The 20,116-nt window shown below is 38.4% G+C and overlaps 1 protein-coding gene across 10 annotated transcripts in view; it reads right to left on the bottom strand.

The window, feature by feature from the left end:
* Window positions 1-20,116, bottom strand: part of TFB1M (transcription factor B1, mitochondrial) — an 88,918-nt gene that overhangs the window by 50,036 nt on the left and 18,766 nt on the right. For all 10 annotated transcript variants that reach the window (XR_007133489.1, XR_007133491.1, XR_007133490.1 and 7 more), the window contains exons 3-5: window positions 19,395-19,503; window positions 17,897-18,048; window positions 8,195-8,314 (exon numbers count right to left, since the gene is read on the bottom strand). Coding sequence is in view for 5 of the 10 variants with exons in the window: in XM_047769870.1 (XP_047625826.1) it covers window positions 8,195-8,314; window positions 17,897-18,048; window positions 19,395-19,503 (381 nt within the window). In the remaining 5 variants the exon portion in view is untranslated. The remainder of the gene's footprint in view (window positions 1-8,194; window positions 8,315-17,896; window positions 18,049-19,394; window positions 19,504-20,116) is intronic.

Genomic DNA, 20,116 nt, shown 5'->3' with positions numbered 1-20,116 from the left:
AATGCAAATCAAAAGTACAATGAGGTACCACCTCACAATGGTCAGAATGTCCGTCATTAACAAGTCAACAAATAACACATGTTGGAGACAGTGTGAGAAAAAGGTAACCTCCTTCAAGTTGGTGGGAATGTAAACTGGTACAATCACTATGGAAAACAGTATGGAGGTACCTCAGAAAACTAAATGTAGAACTACCATATGATTCAGTCATCTCACTCCTGGGCATATATCCAAACAAAAATACAATTCAGAAAGGTGTATGCACCCAGATGTTCAGAGCAGCACTATTCACAATGGTCAAGACATGGAAACAACCTAGATGTCCACAGACTCATGAATGGATTAAGATGTGATATATATGTATGTGATATAGATGTGTATATATGTACAATGAAATACTACTCAGCCATAAAGAATGAAATAATGCCATTTGTAGCATCATGAATGGAACTAGAGATTCTCATACCAAGTGAAGTCAGAAAGAGAAAGACAAATACCATACACTATCACTTAGAGGTGGAATCTAAAATATGGCACAAATGAACCTATTTACAAAACGGAAACAGACTCCAGACAGAGAGAACAGACTTGTGGTTGCCAAGGGGGAGGGGAGAGAGAAAGGGATGGACTGGGAGTCTGGGGTTAGTAGATGCAAATTATTACATTTAGAGTGGATAAACAATGAGGTCCTGCTGTCTAACACAAGGAACTATATCCAGTTTCTTGGGATAGATCATGATAGAAGCTAACATAAGAAAGGAAATGTAAAAAAAATAAAATAAAATAAAAATAAATAAAAATGCTGTGGTTCTGGCGTAGGCCGGTGGCTACAGCTCCGATTGGACCCCTAGCCTGGGAACCTCCATATGCCGCGGGAGCGGCCCAAGAAATAGCAAAAAATAAAAAATTAAAAAATAAAAATAAAAAAAAAGGAAATGTATACATATATATGACTGGGTCATTTTGCTATATAGTAGAAATGGGAACAATTGTACTTTAACAAAAAAATTCAACTTAAAAAATAGCCTAAAGATTCTGGATTATAACAACTGTAACTATAAAAGCCTGAAAGTAGAGATCTTGGTTTCTGATATAAGTGGGTCTGATATTATTCAAAATGTTATATACACAATATTTATGCAGTGCAAGAAGAAACACAGCTATATGGGGACTCAAGTTTTCTTCATTTCAATGGCCACCTGTTTTTTTTTAGGATTAAAAAAAAAAAAAAATCCCCCAAAGCACCAATGTTGTTAAATCTGATGATGATGTGTAAGAAGATACCTCCAGTCATCAAATTTTTTTTTTTGCTTTTTAGGGCCGCACCCGCAGCATGTGGAGTTCCTGGGCTAGGGGTCAAATCAAAGCTGTAGCTGCTGGTCTGCACCACAGCAACATAGGTTCCGAGCCGCCACTGTGATCACAGCTCACGGCAACCCTGGATCCTTAACCCACTGAGTGAGGCCAGGGATCAAACCTGCATCCTCATGGATACTAGTCCGATTTGTTTCTGCTAAGCCACAAGGGGAACTTCAAATTCTTTTTTTTTTTAACTCAATGAACTTCATTACATTTATAGTTGTACAATGATCATCACACCCAATTTTATAGCACTTCCATCCCAAACCCCCAGCTCCCCCCACCCCCAGTCATCAAATTTTGTCTAGGATCTAACAGGGCCTATTATTTTGGAAGAAATCATTTACAATGTCTGAAGAAAGCTCAAGATGCTAAAGGGAGGTAATACTAAGCTTGATTTAGAAAAAGTAGACAATTATGTCTGTTATGTAAATGCAAGATGAACCGAATTCCTAATATCACCTGAAAGCTTGGCCAACACTGGGAGACAACACAGCAGAGGATGTGGAAGGCGGCGGCAAAGACCACGGAGATGCCTCAGATCATGGTTCAATGTGTACAAGTAGGTCAAACGCTACTGGTCAGGGGCTCCATTCTCGATCTGTAACTTATGTCTATACCTCAATCTAAAAGTCACATAACACAATTTGTTCATGATATTTACTTATATTAGTGAATAATGTGAAGGAAGCTATGCAGGACTTCATACTTGAGAGTTTCAGCAAGCAAGAAGAAATCTGTTCCTCACTTGCTGTGAACTTCCCTGAAGGCAGATGTCTGACTGGGCTCCTATTCCTGTCACTGCTCTGTCTCTAACTAGCTTAGGGCTTTCCATGTAGTTTGGGCTCAATATACCATCAATGAAGATATAAGTGCAATTTTAGAACACATGTTCTGTAGTAACTGATCCAGTAGTGGTTTTGCTAAACTAGACACTGGCTTATTGATTTATATTGTTGGCAGAGAAGCTTTGTTTCTGTCATTAGCATTTATTCTTCTGTGATTTGCATACAGTAGTCAAGAGCCTAGTTTAATATCCAAGTATTTCTCCATAGATGGTTGATGACAAACAATATTGTCAAAACAAGGTCTCAAAAGAGTGGGGAAAAAAAAACATGATAAATAATGTTTGGATTTTGAAAGTGATGTCAGCACCTTGGCAGCATGAGTCATTTCTTTTATCTCTCTCCTTTTATTTACAACTGATTGGTCATTCATGGAACAAGAGAGCCTCTGCACATGACACAAGGGATTGCTACCTACCTGTGCTTCGGAAAGTAGGCAGACAGGACCCTGGAGGGGCTGCAGATCCAAGCAAGACAGTGAGCCCCCAAGGCCTTGGTGAGTGAGGGTGGAGGGAGCAAAACTGGAGACTGAAAAAGAGGGTGGACACGCAGGAAGACAGAAAACTTGTGGAGGTCCAGCCAGATTGAAGGGAGGACCAGGCACGCCTCTGGCGCAGCAGAGACAAGCTTGGAGGCACAAAGGAAGAACTTGGGGAGTTAGTTCCCCTCCCTCCCTAGAGCAACATGCCAGGCTTTCACAGCGACAGTGGTGACCTCCCTCCTCACAGAAGAGATGGAGAGAGAAAGGGCTCAGCTGCACAGATCTCAACTGGAGGGACCCGCTTCTCTCCTGCAGCATCTGGCTTTGTGGGGAGGGAGAGGCACAGACAAGAAAGATGAAGGGTATGGAAGTTACTGTTCCTGCCATCTACCCTGGGATTTCAGCAGGAGGTCCGCCCACGGACCTCGAGAGGACCTCCATTCAAGGACTGTCCTTACTGGGCTGTGAGCACTCAAAGCCCCAGATGCTCAGCCCAAACCTTCCTCTACTCTGCCACAGCTCTTTCCTGGCCCTCCCTCCCTCTTTCTTGGCTGTGCCCTGTGGCATGCAGAAGTTCCCAGGCCAGAGACTGAACCTACACCATAGTGACCTGAGCCACAACAGTGACAAAACTGAATCCTTAACTGCTAAGCCACCAGATTTTTCTATGGCACTTAAAAAACAAACAAACAAAAAAACCCCACAACTGAAATACAAAAAATCCTCCAGAGCGCAGCCCTAAAACCAGGTCAGGTAAAAAGAAACCAAAAACTTGAGCTACTCTACCCCTTCTGGAAAACAAAGAGTTTCTATTCACTGGTCTGTTGAACTCAAAACAACCACTGGTTCAAATGCAATGGCAGAGGCACATTTCATCAAACACTATGAAAAATCAGGGTAATATGGTATCAGAAAATGCTAATTCTCCAGTAACAAAACTCAAAGGCACAGAATATTATAATCTAATTTATAAAGAATTCAAAATAGCTGTTATGATGAAATTCAATGACCTAAAAATAAACTCCAAAAGGCAATTTGATAATGAACAGAAGGAATTCTTTACCAAAGAGACTGAAATAAAAAGAACCAAATTCTGGAGATGAGGAGTTCAATGAATGAGAAGAAAAATGCATAACAGCTTAGAAAATAGGAGATGAGATCAAAGAAAGAATTAGCAACTTGGAAGACAAAAACTTAAAAATGACTCAGGAATGAGAACTAAGTTTTTTTTAAGTTTTCACTTTTAAAACCCTATAAGAGCTATCAGATACGAGGGCTATAACAAGAGAAGAAGGCAGAGCGTATTTAGAGAAACTGTTGCTGAGAACTTCTTAAACCTGGGGAAGGAATTGGGCATACATGTTGAAGAAACTAACAGACACCCTATTATCTCAATGTGAAAAGACTTTATCCAAGATACATTATAATGAAAAACTGAAAGAATCAACAAAACTAAAAGCTTGTTCAAAAGACAAATAGATTTGTTCTTTGATAAACAAAATTGACGAAACTTTAGCCAGACTAAGACAAAAAGAGAGAAGCTTCAAATAAATAAAATTAGAAATGAAAAAGGAGACATTACAACTGAAACTACAGAAACACACAGAGCCATACAGAAATACACAGGACCATATAAGACTATTATGAAAAAGTATATGCCAACAAATTAGATAACCTGGAGAAAATAGATAAGTTATTAGAAACACACAAACTATTAAGACTGAATCAGGAAAAAAACAAAAAAACAAAAATCTGAACAGACCAATAGCGAGCATAGAGATTGAATCAGTAACTAAAAACCTCCCAACACAGAAAATCCCAGGACTAGATGGATTCACTAGAAAATTCTACCATTCAAAGAATTAACACCAATCCTTATCAAACTCTTCCAAAAAAATGAGGGAATACTTCCAAACTCATTCTATGAGGCCAGCATTACCCTGAAACCAAACCTAGATAAGGATGCCACAAGGAAACCATAGACCAATATCCCTAATGAATACAGATGCAAAAGTTCAACAAAATATTAGCAAATTAAATTCAAGAACACATAAAGAGGAGTAAACATCATAATCAAGGGGGATTTATCCCTAGAATATAAGGATGGTGCAACATATGCAAATCAATAAATATAATACATCACACTGATGAAATGAAAGATAAAAATCACATGATCATCTCACTACATGCAGAAGTAGTATTTGAGAAAACACAATGTCCTTTCATGATAAAAATAGTCAGTTGACTGGATATGTAAGGAACATAGTTGACACAGTTCCATATAATTAAGGCCACATATGACAAACACACAGCTAACATACTCAATGGAGAAAAACTGAAAGCTTTTCCTCTAACATCAGGAATAAGACAAGGATGTCCCACTCTATCGCCACTCTCATTTAATAAAGTATTGGAAGTCTTCAGCCAAAGTGATAAGACAAAGATATAAGAGCATCTAAATTGGGAAAGGAGTAAAACTGTCATTATTTGCAGATGATGTTTCTGTACATAGAAAATCCTAAAGACTCAACCAAAAAACTGTTGGAAGTAATCAACAATTCCAGTTAAATTGAAGAACATAAAAACCAACATACAAAAAGCAACTGCATTGCTTTCTATAAAGATGAAATATATGAAAAAAGAAATAAAACTATCCATTCACAATAGTATCAAAAACAATAAACTATTTCAGAATAAATTTATCCAAGGAAATGAAAAATCTGTACAGTGAAAACTACAAGACTTTTCTGAAAGAAACTGAAGAAGATGCAAACAAATGGAAAGGTATTTTACACTCATGGATTTGAAGAATTCATATTATAATGTCCAAAACTACCCAAAGCCATCTATAGATTTCAATGCAATTCCCATTAAAATACCAATGGCCTTCTTCACAGAAATGGAAAAAAAGAATTTTAAAATGTGTATGGAACCACAGAGGTTCCTGAATAGCCAGAGCCATACTGAGGAAAAAGAACGAAGTTGGAAAGAGCATACTGCCTGATTCCAAACCATACTTCAATGCTACTGTAATAAAAACAGTATGTTACTGGAACAAAAAATAGACACATAGACCAATGCAACAGGATAGAGAGCCCAGAATTAAATCCTTGCTTATACGGTCAATTAATATTTGACAAGGGAGCCAAGAGCACCCAAGGGAAAAAGGATAGTTTCCTCAATGAATGATGCTAGTAAAACCAGATAAACACATGCAGAGCAGTGAAACTGAATCCTCTTTTTCTACCACCCAGGCAAATTAATTAGAAATGGATCAAACACTTAAAACGTTAAGACTTGATCTTATACAACTCCTAGGGAAAAAAGTAGGGAATAAACTCCTCAACATTGGTCCTGGCAATGATTTTTTGGGATATGAAAACAAAAGCACAAAGAACAAAAGCAAAAATCAACAAATGGGACTATAAACTTAAAAAGCTTTCTCACAGCAAGAGTAATAATTCTCAATGTGAAAAGGCAACCAACAGAATGAGAGAAAATTTTTACAAATTATATATTGGATAAGGAATTAATACTCAAAACATATAAAGAACTCACACTACTCAATAACAACAAATCTGATTAAATCTGGCAAAAAAACTAAATAGACGTGTTTCCACAGAAGACATCCCAGAGGCCAAAAGGTATATGAAAAAATGCTCAACATCACTAATCATCAGGGAAATGCTGATGAAAACCACAATGAGATATCCCCCACACTTGTTAGAATGACTTATCAGGAAGATAACAAATGCTGGTGAGGATGTGGAGAAAAGGGATCCCTTGTGCACTGTTGGTGGGAATGTAAATTGGTACAGCCAATAGTATGGAAATAGTATGGTGTTTCCTCAAAAAATTAAAAATAGATCTGCTATATGATCCATGAGTTTGACTTCCAGGTATTTACTTGAAAAAAGAAAACTCTTACTCAAAAAGACACATGCACCTCCATATTCATGCAGCATTATTTACAACAGCCAGATAAGGAAACAACCTAAATGTCCACTGATAGATGAATGGATAAAGACAATGTACACACACACACACACACTGGAATATTATTTACCCATGACAAAGGATGGCATCCTGCCATTTGTGACATTGATGGACCTTGAGTACATTATGCTGTGAGATAAGTCACATAGAAAGATAAGTACACACATTATCACTTGTATGTGGAATTTTAAAAAGCCAAGCTTATAAAATGGTGGTTGCCAGGAGAGAGGGGGGGTAGGAAAAAGCTGTTAGAAAGTTTTGAACTTACAAGGAGTAGGAAATAAACCCCAGAGATATAATGCACAGTACAGTGAATACAGACAATAATATCGTATTATAATCAAACTTGCTAAGAGATTAGGACTTAACTATTTCAGCTACTAAAAAGGAGAATTATATGATTTGAGAGAGGGGCTAATCATTGCTACAATGGCATTATATTGCAATATATAAATGCATCAAATTAACATGCTGTACACCTTAAATTTACACAATGTTATATGTCAATATATTTCAGTAAAAATAAATAAATAATGTCTGATTTAACTTTATTTAGAAGTCTCCATCAGAAACCACAAAAAAACATTGATTTCTTTTCTTTTTTCTTGCCTTTTAGGGCTGCACCTATGCCAGATCCTTAATCCAGTGAATGAGGCCAGGGATCGAACCTACAACCTCATGGTTCCTAGTTGGATTCGTTTCTGCTGCGCCACAATGGGAACTCCAAAAATATTTTTTTGAGGATTGAGTGACCATATAACTTATCTTCTATGCTGGAATACTTTCAGGTTGAAAGGGAATAATAGTAATACCACCACCAGGGCAACATGGATGAACCTTGACATCTGGTCATTCTGTCTAAGGGGAAGAAAAACTAGAATAAGAACTATTCAGGAGTTCCTCTCATGGCACAGTGGAAACGAATCCAACTAAAAACTATGAGGTTGCGGGTTCGATCCCTTGCCTCGCTCAGTGGGTTAAGGATCCAGCGTTGCCGTAAGCTGTGCTGTAGGCCAGCAGCAACATCTCTGGGAACCTCCATATGCCGTGGTGTGGCCCTACGAAAAAAAACAAAGAAAACAAAACTATTCATATTGTGATTTTTATGGTTCTTATTTAGGACAGATAAAGAAAACTTATGGTATAGTTTTAATTTTTTTTTTCCTTTCAGGGCCACACATGGGGCATATGGAAATTCCTGGGCCAGGGGTTGAACTGAAGCTGCAGCTGCCAGCCTACGCCACAGCCACGGCAATACCAGACCCAAGCCATGTCTGTGACCAACACTGCAGCTTGTGGCAATGCTAGATCTTTAACCCACTGAGTGACGGCAGGGTTCGAACCAGCATCCTCATGGATACTAGTTGGATTCTTAACTCAGCCACAACAGAACTCCCTATAGTCTGAATTTAAGACCAGACTCTAGAGATAATTTCCTATGACACATTCTCAAAGAAGCAAAGATTATAGTTAAAATCCTAATTCTGGCATATTGAAACAAAGAGAAACTCACCTCTGGTTTGGGGACAAAAGCCCGACCTGGAATTGTCAAGACGTGCTGAACGTCGCAGAGGTACTGGGCCATGATGGAAAGACGACTACGCTGCTTGCTTCCCTTACTGGCTATAAGTCTCTGCAGAAGGAAGAAAAGAAATTTCAGCAAATAATTCATTACTGATGAACATTACATATATTTTTATTTTTAGGGCCGCATCTGTGGCATATGGAAATCAAATCAGAGCTCCAGGGGTCAGGGGTCAAATAGGAGCTGCGACTGCCAGCCTATGCCACAGCAATGCCAGACCCGAGCTGCATCTACGACCTATATCACAGCTCATGGCAACACAGGATCCTTAACGCACTGAGTGAGGCCAGGGATCAAACCTGCATCCTCACAGAGACAACGCTGGGTCCGTAACCTGCTGAGCCACAAGAGGAAGGCCTAGGTGGATTTTTTGAGGCAAGTTCTAAAGGCAAAGCACACAGCCACAAGGAACATTTCCCTCCAACACCAACTGAGCTACATCTAAGACGTGGGAATCATATCAGACAAAATGCACTCAAAAAAAAAAAAAAATCAGGTAATAAAATTCCCCTACCACTAGCTTCTGGGATTTTCAAACCACTGTTATGTTATGTAGGAGATACTATATGAAACAAGTAATCAATAAATATTTGATAAATGAAGAAATTAGCAAGAACAATGAGGATCTAAAGATGTTTTATTTTATGAACTACCCCAATATCTGAATCAACATTTTCAACAGTGTGCTTTTCTTTATTTAAAAGTAATAAAACCCTGAATGTTCTGAAGTCTTGAAGAATTGGCTGTTTTTGACCAACAAATTTTTACAAAAAACTTGTAATTTATTCTTTTAAGCACCCAAACTTTAATTTTAAAATTGTCTATTCAAATTAACTCATAAGCACAATTTCAACCAATATTACAAAAAGATTTTTAAAAAGACCTTGAAATCCCATGTAAATTTTATATGAAAAAGCAAAGGGTCAAGACTAGCCAGGACACCCCCTGAAGAACATCAACAGGGTGGGGGGACAGGGGCAGAGCGCTGTGAGGAGATGAGCTGGGGTGACTCACCTCCCCAGATATCAAAATTAAGGCAGTATGGTATGGCTAAAGGCACAGACAAATAGACCAATGGAACAAACCACTGGAAGAGACGTGGGCATATGTGGACATCTGAAATGTGACACATGTGATGTGGTACCTGCTGGTGGGAGGAGAATGGACCACTCAGTGATATTAGTATCTACAGGAAGGAAAATGTAGGTTCATTATCTCATACCATAACCCAAAATAAATTCCAGGTGAATTAACAGTAAGTGAAAAAGAACACGTTAAAATAAAAATTTTTAAGTAGGAGTTCCCACTGTGGCACAACAGAAACAAATGTGACTAGGATCCATGAAGATGTGGGTTAAGATCCGTCATTGCAATGAACTGTGGTGTAGGTCACAGATGTGGCTTGGATCCCGTGTTGCTGTGGCTGTGGTGTAGGCTGGCAGCTACAGTCTGATTCGACTCCTAGCCTGGGAACCTCCATATGCCTCGGGTGTGGCCCTAAAAAGCAAAAAAAAAAAAAAAGTAAATCTCTATGACCCCAAAGGTAGGGAAGAATTTCTTAACAGTGCAAAAGCAGAAGCCATAAAAGACTAATACATTTGTTTAAGCACTCTATTTAAGAACTTCTATATAATAAAAACATCATAAAGATAAGCCACAGACTGTGAGAAGGCTTTTGAAACTTATGATCTGAAAATGGTTAGTGTTCAGAATATAGAAAAACTCTTTCCCGTAGATCAACAATCAAAAGATAAACAATATAAAATATTATGAGAAATATGGTAAGAGCAACCCAAGTGAACCTTAACAATAAATTATACCTAACTAATTACAAATGAGGGTCATGCAAATTAAAACTGTATGAGATTCAATTTCATATTCACGAAATGAACAAAATTTAAAGAACCCGTGACCAAACCTAGTATTTACGAGTGTACGAGTATACAGAGCAACAGGAATTCTCCCACGCTGCTGCAGAGGGGAAGGGGGCACAAGCACTTTGGACTGTAATCTGGCAATATACACAGGAGAGCTAAAGCTGAGTAAACCCTTATGATCCTGCAGGTCTACCTTTATGAATATATCCTACAGAACAACTTATACACTCTGCAAGGAGGTATGTATAAGAATATTCACTGCAACACTGCATGTAGTATACTAGAAAAGTGGAAAAACATAAAGATCCATCAACAGGTGAATGAATAATAAAACTGTTAATTTTGACAACGGAATATGAAATAGCAGTTACAATGAGTAACAAGGTTTACTGACATAAATCCCAAAATAGAGTCAACAATAATTAAGTGGGAGTTCCCACCGTGGCTCAGTGGTTAACGAACCTGACTAGTACCCACAAGGATGCAGGTTCAATCCCTGGCCCTCTAAGAGTGGGTTAAGGATCCAGTGTTGCCGTGAGCTGTGGTATAGGTTGAAGATGCGGCTTGGATCCCACGTGGCTTGGATCCCACGTGGCTTGGATCCCACGTGGCTATGGCTGTGGCGTAGGCCGGTGGCTGTAGCTCCAATTAGACCCCTAGCCTGGGATCCTCCATATGCCATGGGTGTGGCCCTAAAAAGACAAAAAGAAAAAAAAAATTAAGTGGCAGTAATGTGTACAATATGACTCCACTCATACAAAAACTTCAAAGGATTGTTTCTTATTGTTTGCGTGTATATATCTATGCATCGAAATGTGAGAGCAAGCAAAACACATTCATGAATAATGAATATCAATTTTAAGACAGCTCAATCAAGAACAGGGAAAGAAAGGATAAAGAGGGCTCCATGTATCTATAATATTTTATTTCTTGAAAATATGAAAAATATGGCAATATATCAAGATTGAACAGAGCTGAGAGGTGGATAAAAAAATTAGGCATACTTATTTTTCTAAAATGTATTCTGCTGCTCTGTGTTGTAAGTGCTCACGGAACGTTCTAAACCTCTTATGAATGAAACAGAATCAACATTACAAATACCAATGATTACTGAAATAAGCCTCGGCCAGGTGTAGCAGTGGTGTGCCCTACCACCAACCAAAGACAGGCTGCTTTCTGAGTTACATTTACAGTGCTGGGTGTTCTCTTTCCTGCTTCACTATCATGTGTCAGCCTCGAATAGTCCCTTTTACTTGGCTGCTTCTAACCAGCTGTGGGCATGAAAAACTACATAATTCGGCTTGTAAGAGCTTTGCTTTAAGTAAGATTTAAAAAGAGGCTTTAATCTGAGATGCTGAGAAAATTTCCTGTGGGCAAAGTTAACTGTAGATTGTGTAGCATCTATTCTGTTACTCAGAAGCCATCTCTCATCTCATCCATTTTCATTTTAATTTACCTGGCTCTTGTCTACATTTGGACAGTAAAATTATTGGAAGTCGAGTTCAAGACAAGTGATGTGTTGTTACTATATACAATAAAATAAATTCTTCCTTACTAAAATGCAAAACTAAGAACTGTACATACTCTCAAGCAAGGATCAAAAAGAAAGACAAATAATGGAAGAGTAGATTTAAGTTAAAGAATAAGCTTATGGAGCAAATGGTAAAAAACATCTCTGGTTCTTCATAAAGGAAAAAAAGGAACCTAATTTTTCCAGTGGCATAAAATTCAAATTTTTAAGATGCACTGTGCAAACTGGCACACTTCTAAGCAGCTTTGTTTAAAAACTTAAAATCTAGCATGAACATAATCACAGAATTTGAAAATAAACCAAAAGAAATGCCCAGATTTTAAAAATTATTATTTCATCCTGGATTTTCTTCCAGTATTTTACATCTGAAATGAGGGTACTTACTGATGAAAGGAAGAGAAAATTAAAAATCACTTTAACCAGGAGTTGCTGTCGTGGCTCAGTGGGTTAAGAACCCAACTAGCATCTATGAGGATGTGGGTTTGATCTCTGACCACGCTCAATGGGTTAAGGATCTGGCACTGCAGAGAGCTGTGGCGTAGGCTGCAGATACAGCTTGGATCCAGTGTTGCAGTGGCTGTGACCTTAAGCTGGTGGCTGCAGCTCTGATTCGACTCCTAGCCTGAGAACTTCCGTATGCAGTGGGTATGGCCATAAAAAGAAAAAAGAAAATTACTTTAACCAAAAAGCAAACCAGGGAGGCAAGGAAGGTAAACTAATTTGATATAAAGACATTTAACTGTATTTCACTTAGAGGTGTATATACCCAGTTCTGCCAGGGGAAGGGGTGTCCCTATCCATTAATGTAACCCATCTAATCTTTGCAGCAAAATATACACAGCCTGTGGAGATGAAAACATGTCATAGCAGAAAGCAGCACACATACCTGCCTCTAACTTAATTAGGGAAAAATTCAAGTCACAGACCAGAAAACTCCACAGAAGACTTCATTAAAAGCTAGCAAAAAACTTAAACGGTGGATCAACCACTCAAAGAGGAGTTGATATTTCTTTGATAGAGGCAAGTAAAGCTATGAAAATCAAACTCCATTACAAGATGGATGATCTGAAAAAGAAAAACCAAGAAACAAAACCAGGTAATTTTTCAGTATAAGGAAATCTCTAACCCTTGGGATTTTAAAAACATTCTGATTAAGTACAAGAAAAACAAGGGATCAGAGAATTTGCAAGGGCAGTGTTTTTTTTCCCCCTTAATCATCTAAAATAATTTTTAGTACAACTGGAAAAATTGGGCTTATTCTTGAAAAGCCACATGGCCAAACATCAGGGACAATGAAATCTACATAATTAATGGAGAGGTGATTCTCTCTCCTCCAGGGATGGAGCCATTAAACAGCCAGGGTCCCCTGGAGAAAGCAGGAGATGAAGAGGCTGATGTTGGACCCAGGAAGAAAAGATCATAGGTCCAGTCACACAAAGAACCTGAACATCATGACTTCAGCAGAAAACATATGACCTATGTTCAAGTTCAGTTTTCCCTGTAACTAACTCCAGGACCTTTGGAAGACGTTAAATTACTTTGAGCCTCAGTTTCATCATCTATAAAATGAGGTTGATGAGATTTGTTAAGGTCTCATTTATGGCTAACAGTCTGATTCTATTTTATGAGCTGTAACTTTAAACTACCTACGAGCCCCTTAATGTGTATGAGCTGAATTCTTACATTTACACTTTGTACATGTAAGAGAAAGGAATATGACAACCATGCCCATTTCTGTTCTGTAACTTGCAAAGCAAGTGTTTAAAAAGTGTTTTCTGTGTTGGCACAACATTGTAAATCAACTACCCTTTAATAAAAAAATTTTAAAAATTAAAATTGTTTTCTGTGGTTAAAACACAAAATTACAAATATGACAGTGTCAAGGAAAAGGTGTATAAGAAAATGCTGCTACATAGTCTTACACTGAAATTTTCACTTGTAAAAATGTGAAAATTCAGAGGACCAGTTGTAACCCATACTTCTAAAGCATTCTGCAAATTATAGACTCAATATAAACTCTTCTCAATATTCATAATAAAGTTTCACTAAAATCAACTTGTTAAAGAAAAATGGGTGCAGTGGAAGCAACACTATTATTAATAACCACGACTGACAGTGAGTCATTGAAAATGTTACTCCACCTCTTCAGCCTCTGTTCCCTTGCTCTTTCCCACCAAGAATCAGAATACACAGTATTTTGCATTTCTATTGTGTTACTGAAGAACAGAAATACCATAATAATCATGTCAGCAGAGCAAAAAATTCAAGGACAAAACCAAAAGTTGAGAAAACCAACAAAAAGGACTATTAGCTTGGCCTCAATTCAAACCAACAGAAGAGAGTTCATAGATTCACGAGGACTAGGACCTTAAGAAAGAGAGGAAGTCGTCTTAGAGTTTCTAACCGATATAAAAGGGTTCTGTATTTCTATGGTGGATTTTATGGCCAAATGCTCTAAAAGTTTCCTGATGGGGGCGCTACAGACATTTGTGCCGGTTAATGCTGAGTAATTTGCTGCGGAGGACTGTCCTGCGCACTGAAGGATGTTTACCAGCATCCCTGACCTCTATTCACTAGTCGCACAAGCACCTCCAAGTTGTGACAACCAAAAAATGTCCCTGATGGGCAGGTGTGGTAGAATCACTCCCCGTTGAAAACCACTAGAAGGGTTTTCAGTGGAGATAAAGAGACAGAAGGGAATGGAGGTAAAAAGAGGGATGGACTGAAGAAAAGAAATTCTAATGATACATTCACAAATTATTTGTAAGGAAGTCATCTAAAGAGATGGACTAATGCAGTTACACAGTCTATTCTCAAAGGAATTCTATTAAAAGGTTTTTTGCTTTTTTAACAGAAACTATGAAGCGGAACAATTTTCATAAACCAGACAACAGGCAGTGCGAGAGTGTGACCACGGACACACGGAGGGAAGGCGAGCCTCAGGACCACCCGCCTCACAGCCTGGAGACCATTCCCGGGCCGCGCACAGGGAGGAGGAACACACAGAACCCAGGAGTCTGCTGCACTGGAGGAGACAGAGGCTGCCATTCCAGGAGGCCAGGGGGTAGGCAGACTCTGTGGGACTGACTACTGGATCTAGAGGAACACGGGGGGAGAGGTAGTGGTGTAGGCAAGGCAGAGAGAGAAAGGAGTGAGCCAGGACTCCTGAGATCCGCTCCTTCAGGCCCTGGCACTTCGCCTCTCTAAGTGCACGAGGTTAACTCCTCAAGGCTTGGGAGGCTGGAGAAGGTTCCATTGGAAAGCTGTAGGACAAGAGTGAGCTCACGTGTGGCTACAAATAATCTGCATCCCCAAGAGCTTAAGCAGAGAGCCCCTGAAATACACGGGCACCAGGTGGATTCCTCAATAAGATCATGAATTAATAGCAGGACTCAGCCCCAGATCACAGGCTACTTTGGACCCATTTTAACAAAGCTTAAAGGCAAAGCTCAAAGCAATCTGCAAGTAACTTATTCATGTGCCAGAACAAAACCCACCACTCAACCCAACACAACAAAACTCGGCGCTCAACAACATTAAAACAAAATAAATAAATAAAAATAAAAACTTCGCGATCTTGTCAATAATTATCAAGTTTGCAAAGAAACAGAAAAACGGGACCCAAAGTGTGTGCATGATGTGGCGGGGGGGTGGGGGGAGGTGGGAATCAATTGGCAAAAACAGTGCAGAAATGACAGAGGTAATGAACTTAGTAGGTAAAGATCTTAAAATAACTATTACAAATATTATACATATGCATAAGGATGCCAAGAAAAGTATGACCCCAATGAGAAAGCGAAGATACAATAAGACTCAATGGAACTTCTAGAGATAAAAATACCTCAAATGAAAAATAAATTGAGTAAAACTGACAGATTCTAAAAAAAAAAAAAGAGTAGTAAATTTGAAGACACAGTAATAGGAACTGTATTTTATGTACGGTGAATTACTAAGTTTTTTTGTTAAGAATTAACCAAATATCTATGCATTTGCTTCATAAGTCTTTCTCTGATTTATGATTTGATTATTATCATGTATGTACTAAGTTCTGACCTGATTCTGGGTCTTCTAATCTAGCCACTGATAGGTTTTGTGTCATCTCATAGGGCTTTGATTATGAGAGCTTCACTACACATTTTAACATCTGATTGGCAAGTCTTCGCTCTTTTCTTTCAAAATTTCTTAATCCATTCTTGCAGGTCCATTCCTCAAGATGATCCCTGGAATTTCACTACATTTCAAAATGTTACTGAAAAATACAATTTGGAAAAAAGAGCACCTTTACTATCATTTTTCCTTCCAAAGCTAAAATATTTCTCTTGATTTATCTCAGTGATATTCTGAGATTCAGCAAAGTTTTGTTGTTTTTTAATACTAAAGTCTCTTCCCCCCCCTCAGGCTTCCAAAATAAATAATTATACACCCCCAAATAATATTCTATAAAATTTCTCTTTCCAGTAAGGATGTTGTATGTGCTTTAATCCCTCCTGCACGCAATTTTCTATTTATTCTTCCCAACCTGTATAACTGTTTGATATATACAAATACGTAAGTATTCTTCCAAATTATTCACCTGCTCTGATGCAATCTGAATGCTCTTCCTGAAGATTCCCTCCTCTGTCTTCTGAACCAGGCCTTCTGTTTCCTAGCTCTCACATCTTTCTTCTTGGTGTGGCTACTGAGACCAATGTTTCCATAGGCTCTTGCCATTATGTCAGAGGTGCTGATAGAGGTCAATGAAGGGCAGACTTTCCCATAAATGGTGCTAGGCTGACTGGGATCACATGCTAAAAACAGTAAAACTGACTTCTATTTCAACCGTATGCAAAAATCAGCCCCAAGTGGATTATAGATATTAGTAAAAGATAAGACAATAAAGCTCCCAGAAGATAACAGAAAAAATACCTTCATGATCTCAAAATATAAAAGTATTCAACAAGACATAAAAAGTACTAGCCATAAATTTAAAATTAAGAACATCTGCTCTTCAAATACACTGTAAATAGACAACATAACATGTTAGTGGAAGAAGAAAGCTCAATACATTTAGCTAATAAACAACTAGTATGAAGAACATATAAGAACTGCTCCAAATCAATGAGAAAAAGAAAAACAAACAGAAAAGTGGACAAAGGAGAGCACTTGACCAAAAAAAAGTTTATCCAAAAGGCGAATAAACACGTAAAATAGCATTCAGTTTTATTACAAATCAGCAAAAGACAAAACAGAAGCACAAGAGCACACTATTCTCCCAAGATTAACAAAAAACGTACGAATCTGGAAATAGCAAGTCCTGGAAAAGCTATGGAGAAAAGTAAACTCACACACACTTCTCAGGGAAGACAAACAGGCATCCTGACCATAGAGCACCGTTCTGCATTCTCTACCAAGGGCGAAGATCTGCAGAGCTATGATCCAGGATGGCCACTTTCAGGTATATACCCTCGGGAGATCTTGCCTACATGTACCAGTTGACATAAATATGTTCATGACAGCTTTGTTTATAATAATGAAACACTGGAACTAATGCAGGGTCCCCAAACAGGAAAATGGACAGATAAATCTGACAGAGTGCATTGTAAACAGCTGTAAAATAAACTACAGCTTTGAACAACATGAGCAGACCAGGATAAAAAGCATACTATACTATGAACTACTATATGAACCCATTTGGACAAAACTAAAGCATATTAATTATACAGATAAAAATCTACATGATAAACTGTGCAGGGAGTAATAAACCCATGGCATAGATTATCTTGGTTGCAGGAGCAGATGGCAGATGCAATCAGAATGAGGCATACATGAGGGTGTCAAAGGCATTGGTGATTTCATTAGTAGCTTGACTTGGGTGGTGGGGATTGCAGTGTTTTCATACTAAGCCATATGTATACAAAGCCAGGCATAGCCACTATATTCTCTTTTGCATTTACAAGTCATAATAAAATTAACAAGAAAAATACACTAATAGCTCACAGATTCCCTCTGCAGTTCAAAAACTGCTCTTACCTGCCCTGTGGGTTTATTTTCTAGAGACCAACCTGGAACACTCCAGCCACGGGAATGCCTAGCAGGCATAGTGGGAGTCAAAAATCTACTTACTAAGTAATGAGACACCCAACCCCCTTCCCTTTCTCAACTCCAAATTGATTATCACATTCTTTTTGTTTTGTTTGGCAATCTGATCACGTGAAAAAATAGCCAGAAAAACTTAAAACTTACCTCTGCCACTTCCTTCTGAAAAGTCAGTGTCATCTGGGTTCTGCCATAAGCAAAAGGGCCATTTCTATGAGAAACGTTTTCAAGCCACTTAATAATCAGTGGAGTTGATACACTAAAAGGCAGATTTCCAATAATATGTACATTTGGAGGATCTGGTTGGCATAAGAAAAAACAACTTAGAATGATTTCATCAATATATTCTGAAAACAATTTTAGTTCAGAGTAAAATCAAACAATATTAACAGCATCAAGCAAAAATACATGAAAAGATATGGCCGAGTATTTTCAGTCCATTTATTCTTTAGAAGCAGTGTTTTCTCACAATCAGCTTTGAATTACTGGAAAAAGAATCCTACCTAATTAGTATTTAGTCAGTCAAAGTTTCGGTTAGTAAAAATACAAAAAATTGGTTTGAGGGAAAAGATCATTTGCTTGGGACACAATGAGGTCAAAGTTCCTATAGAGCCCCCGGATGAAACTGCCAAATGCCCAGGGAGAGGATACAGGCTAGACATGAAGACATACGTGTGTGCAACATACACGTGGTAAGAAAAGCCACAGGAGCAGAGAGTCAGGCAAATCTGCTGCCTGAGAAGATGCCCTCCCCACCCTGCAACCTCAGAAATGAGATGCAAGATGTGGGTGGAAAAATAACCACCAGCACAGGAGAGTCCGAGAAGGCTCACAACAACGTGAAAGGAAAAATAGGACAGCCTGGTATCAGGGAAGACAGGAGCAGAGACATCTTCTAGAAGAGAGTAACAGACAATGCTGGGGAACTTTGAGAAGGTCTGAAACAGGCAGTTAGAAGGTGGGTCACTGTGTCTGTGACTGGCGGGGCAGAGCAGAAACCTCAAAGCAGTGTGGTGACAAGAGAACAGTGCACTGGCGGGCGGAGAGGGGAAGCGCCGGGCGTCTCTGAAGCAGCCAGGCGTGGAGAGGCCAGACACACACACAGGGCAGCAATGCGGATGCACCGCCACGGCCCCTCCACTTGTTCTGAGGGCTTTTATGGGCAAAAAACACACCCCCAGATCTATGTATTCCAAGGAGCTGGCACACAGCAGGTACCCAATAAACGCTGAATGAAGAGTGTTTTGGTTAGTCACTGCCTGTGAAAGACAATGGAAATAAAGTTAAAACAGAGGCTTGGCTATGGCTTGGTTTACTCAAACACTTCTTTTTTCCCCATCTGGAAAAAAATAACACTCACAGTTCACTCCATCCTTACATGGTATCATAAAAATGTCAAGTTTATTTGAATAGAATCCCAAATACTTGAAAAATATGAGACAAACTAAAATTAAGAAAAAGTAATTTGATTTTATATTTTGGAAGAAAGTGGAAAAGCAGAAGAAACCTGTAATGCACATTATTTAATTCTGTTCCTCTAATTTTAAATTAAACATACACTAACATTGGTAATACATAATAATTAAATATTTGTAATCTAAATAATTATAAAAGAAAATAAGAAAACCAACCCAAAGTCACTTACCATCCTCCCACTGTCTTTTGAGACTTTCTGGAAAAGCCCTTTCTATCTTAAATGTCAACACATCTCCATGGACAATTCTCAGTTTTCCAGGTGCTGCATCAGAAAGCATCTAGTTTACAAAAAAGTCAATAAAATGTATCAATAAAAGCTCATGTAAAGTGTATGAGCTTATACACTTTGAAAGAAAGCAGAATTTTTTTCTTCAAATCCGTGCATCATTAATCTGAAAAGCCAGAGACTAAGAGTGATCATTAATGAACTAATAGTTTACTGTGTCCATTGCAGCAGACAATTGTGGTGTTTGACTTTTAACACATATGAATGACTGAGAGGTCACAGATAATAGTTTAACAATAGCTTATAACTTCATAAATAATAATATTAACGTAATTTGGCCCTCAGAATGACCTGGACTTCTATATAAATCTAGCAAAACCTCAACTCCTATCTATGCTTTTAAATTAGAGACTAAGGACATTATAATGAGAATATACTGAAAATTGACTAGGAGCAAATCATATGACAGATGAACGTAATTCAATTAAATCCTCATAGCCTAAGTTTTTACAGAGGAGTCTACATATAACCAAGATCTTTACCTTAAGCTGCGAGTAGAGTCAACAAAGTAGAAAGTCATCTGTCACCGCCAAGCTGTATGTGCAACTGAGACACTCCCTTGACCAGAGTAGCCTTAAAGTATTTCTTGATCCACAGGTACTTTC

Source organism: Phacochoerus africanus, chromosome 2, assembly GCF_016906955.1.
Source record: "Phacochoerus africanus isolate WHEZ1 chromosome 2, ROS_Pafr_v1, whole genome shotgun sequence".
Taxonomy (NCBI): domain Eukaryota; kingdom Metazoa; phylum Chordata; class Mammalia; order Artiodactyla; family Suidae; genus Phacochoerus; species Phacochoerus africanus.
The sequence above is the reverse complement of the archived record's forward strand: the minus strand, read 5'-3'. Positions and strand labels throughout refer to the sequence as shown.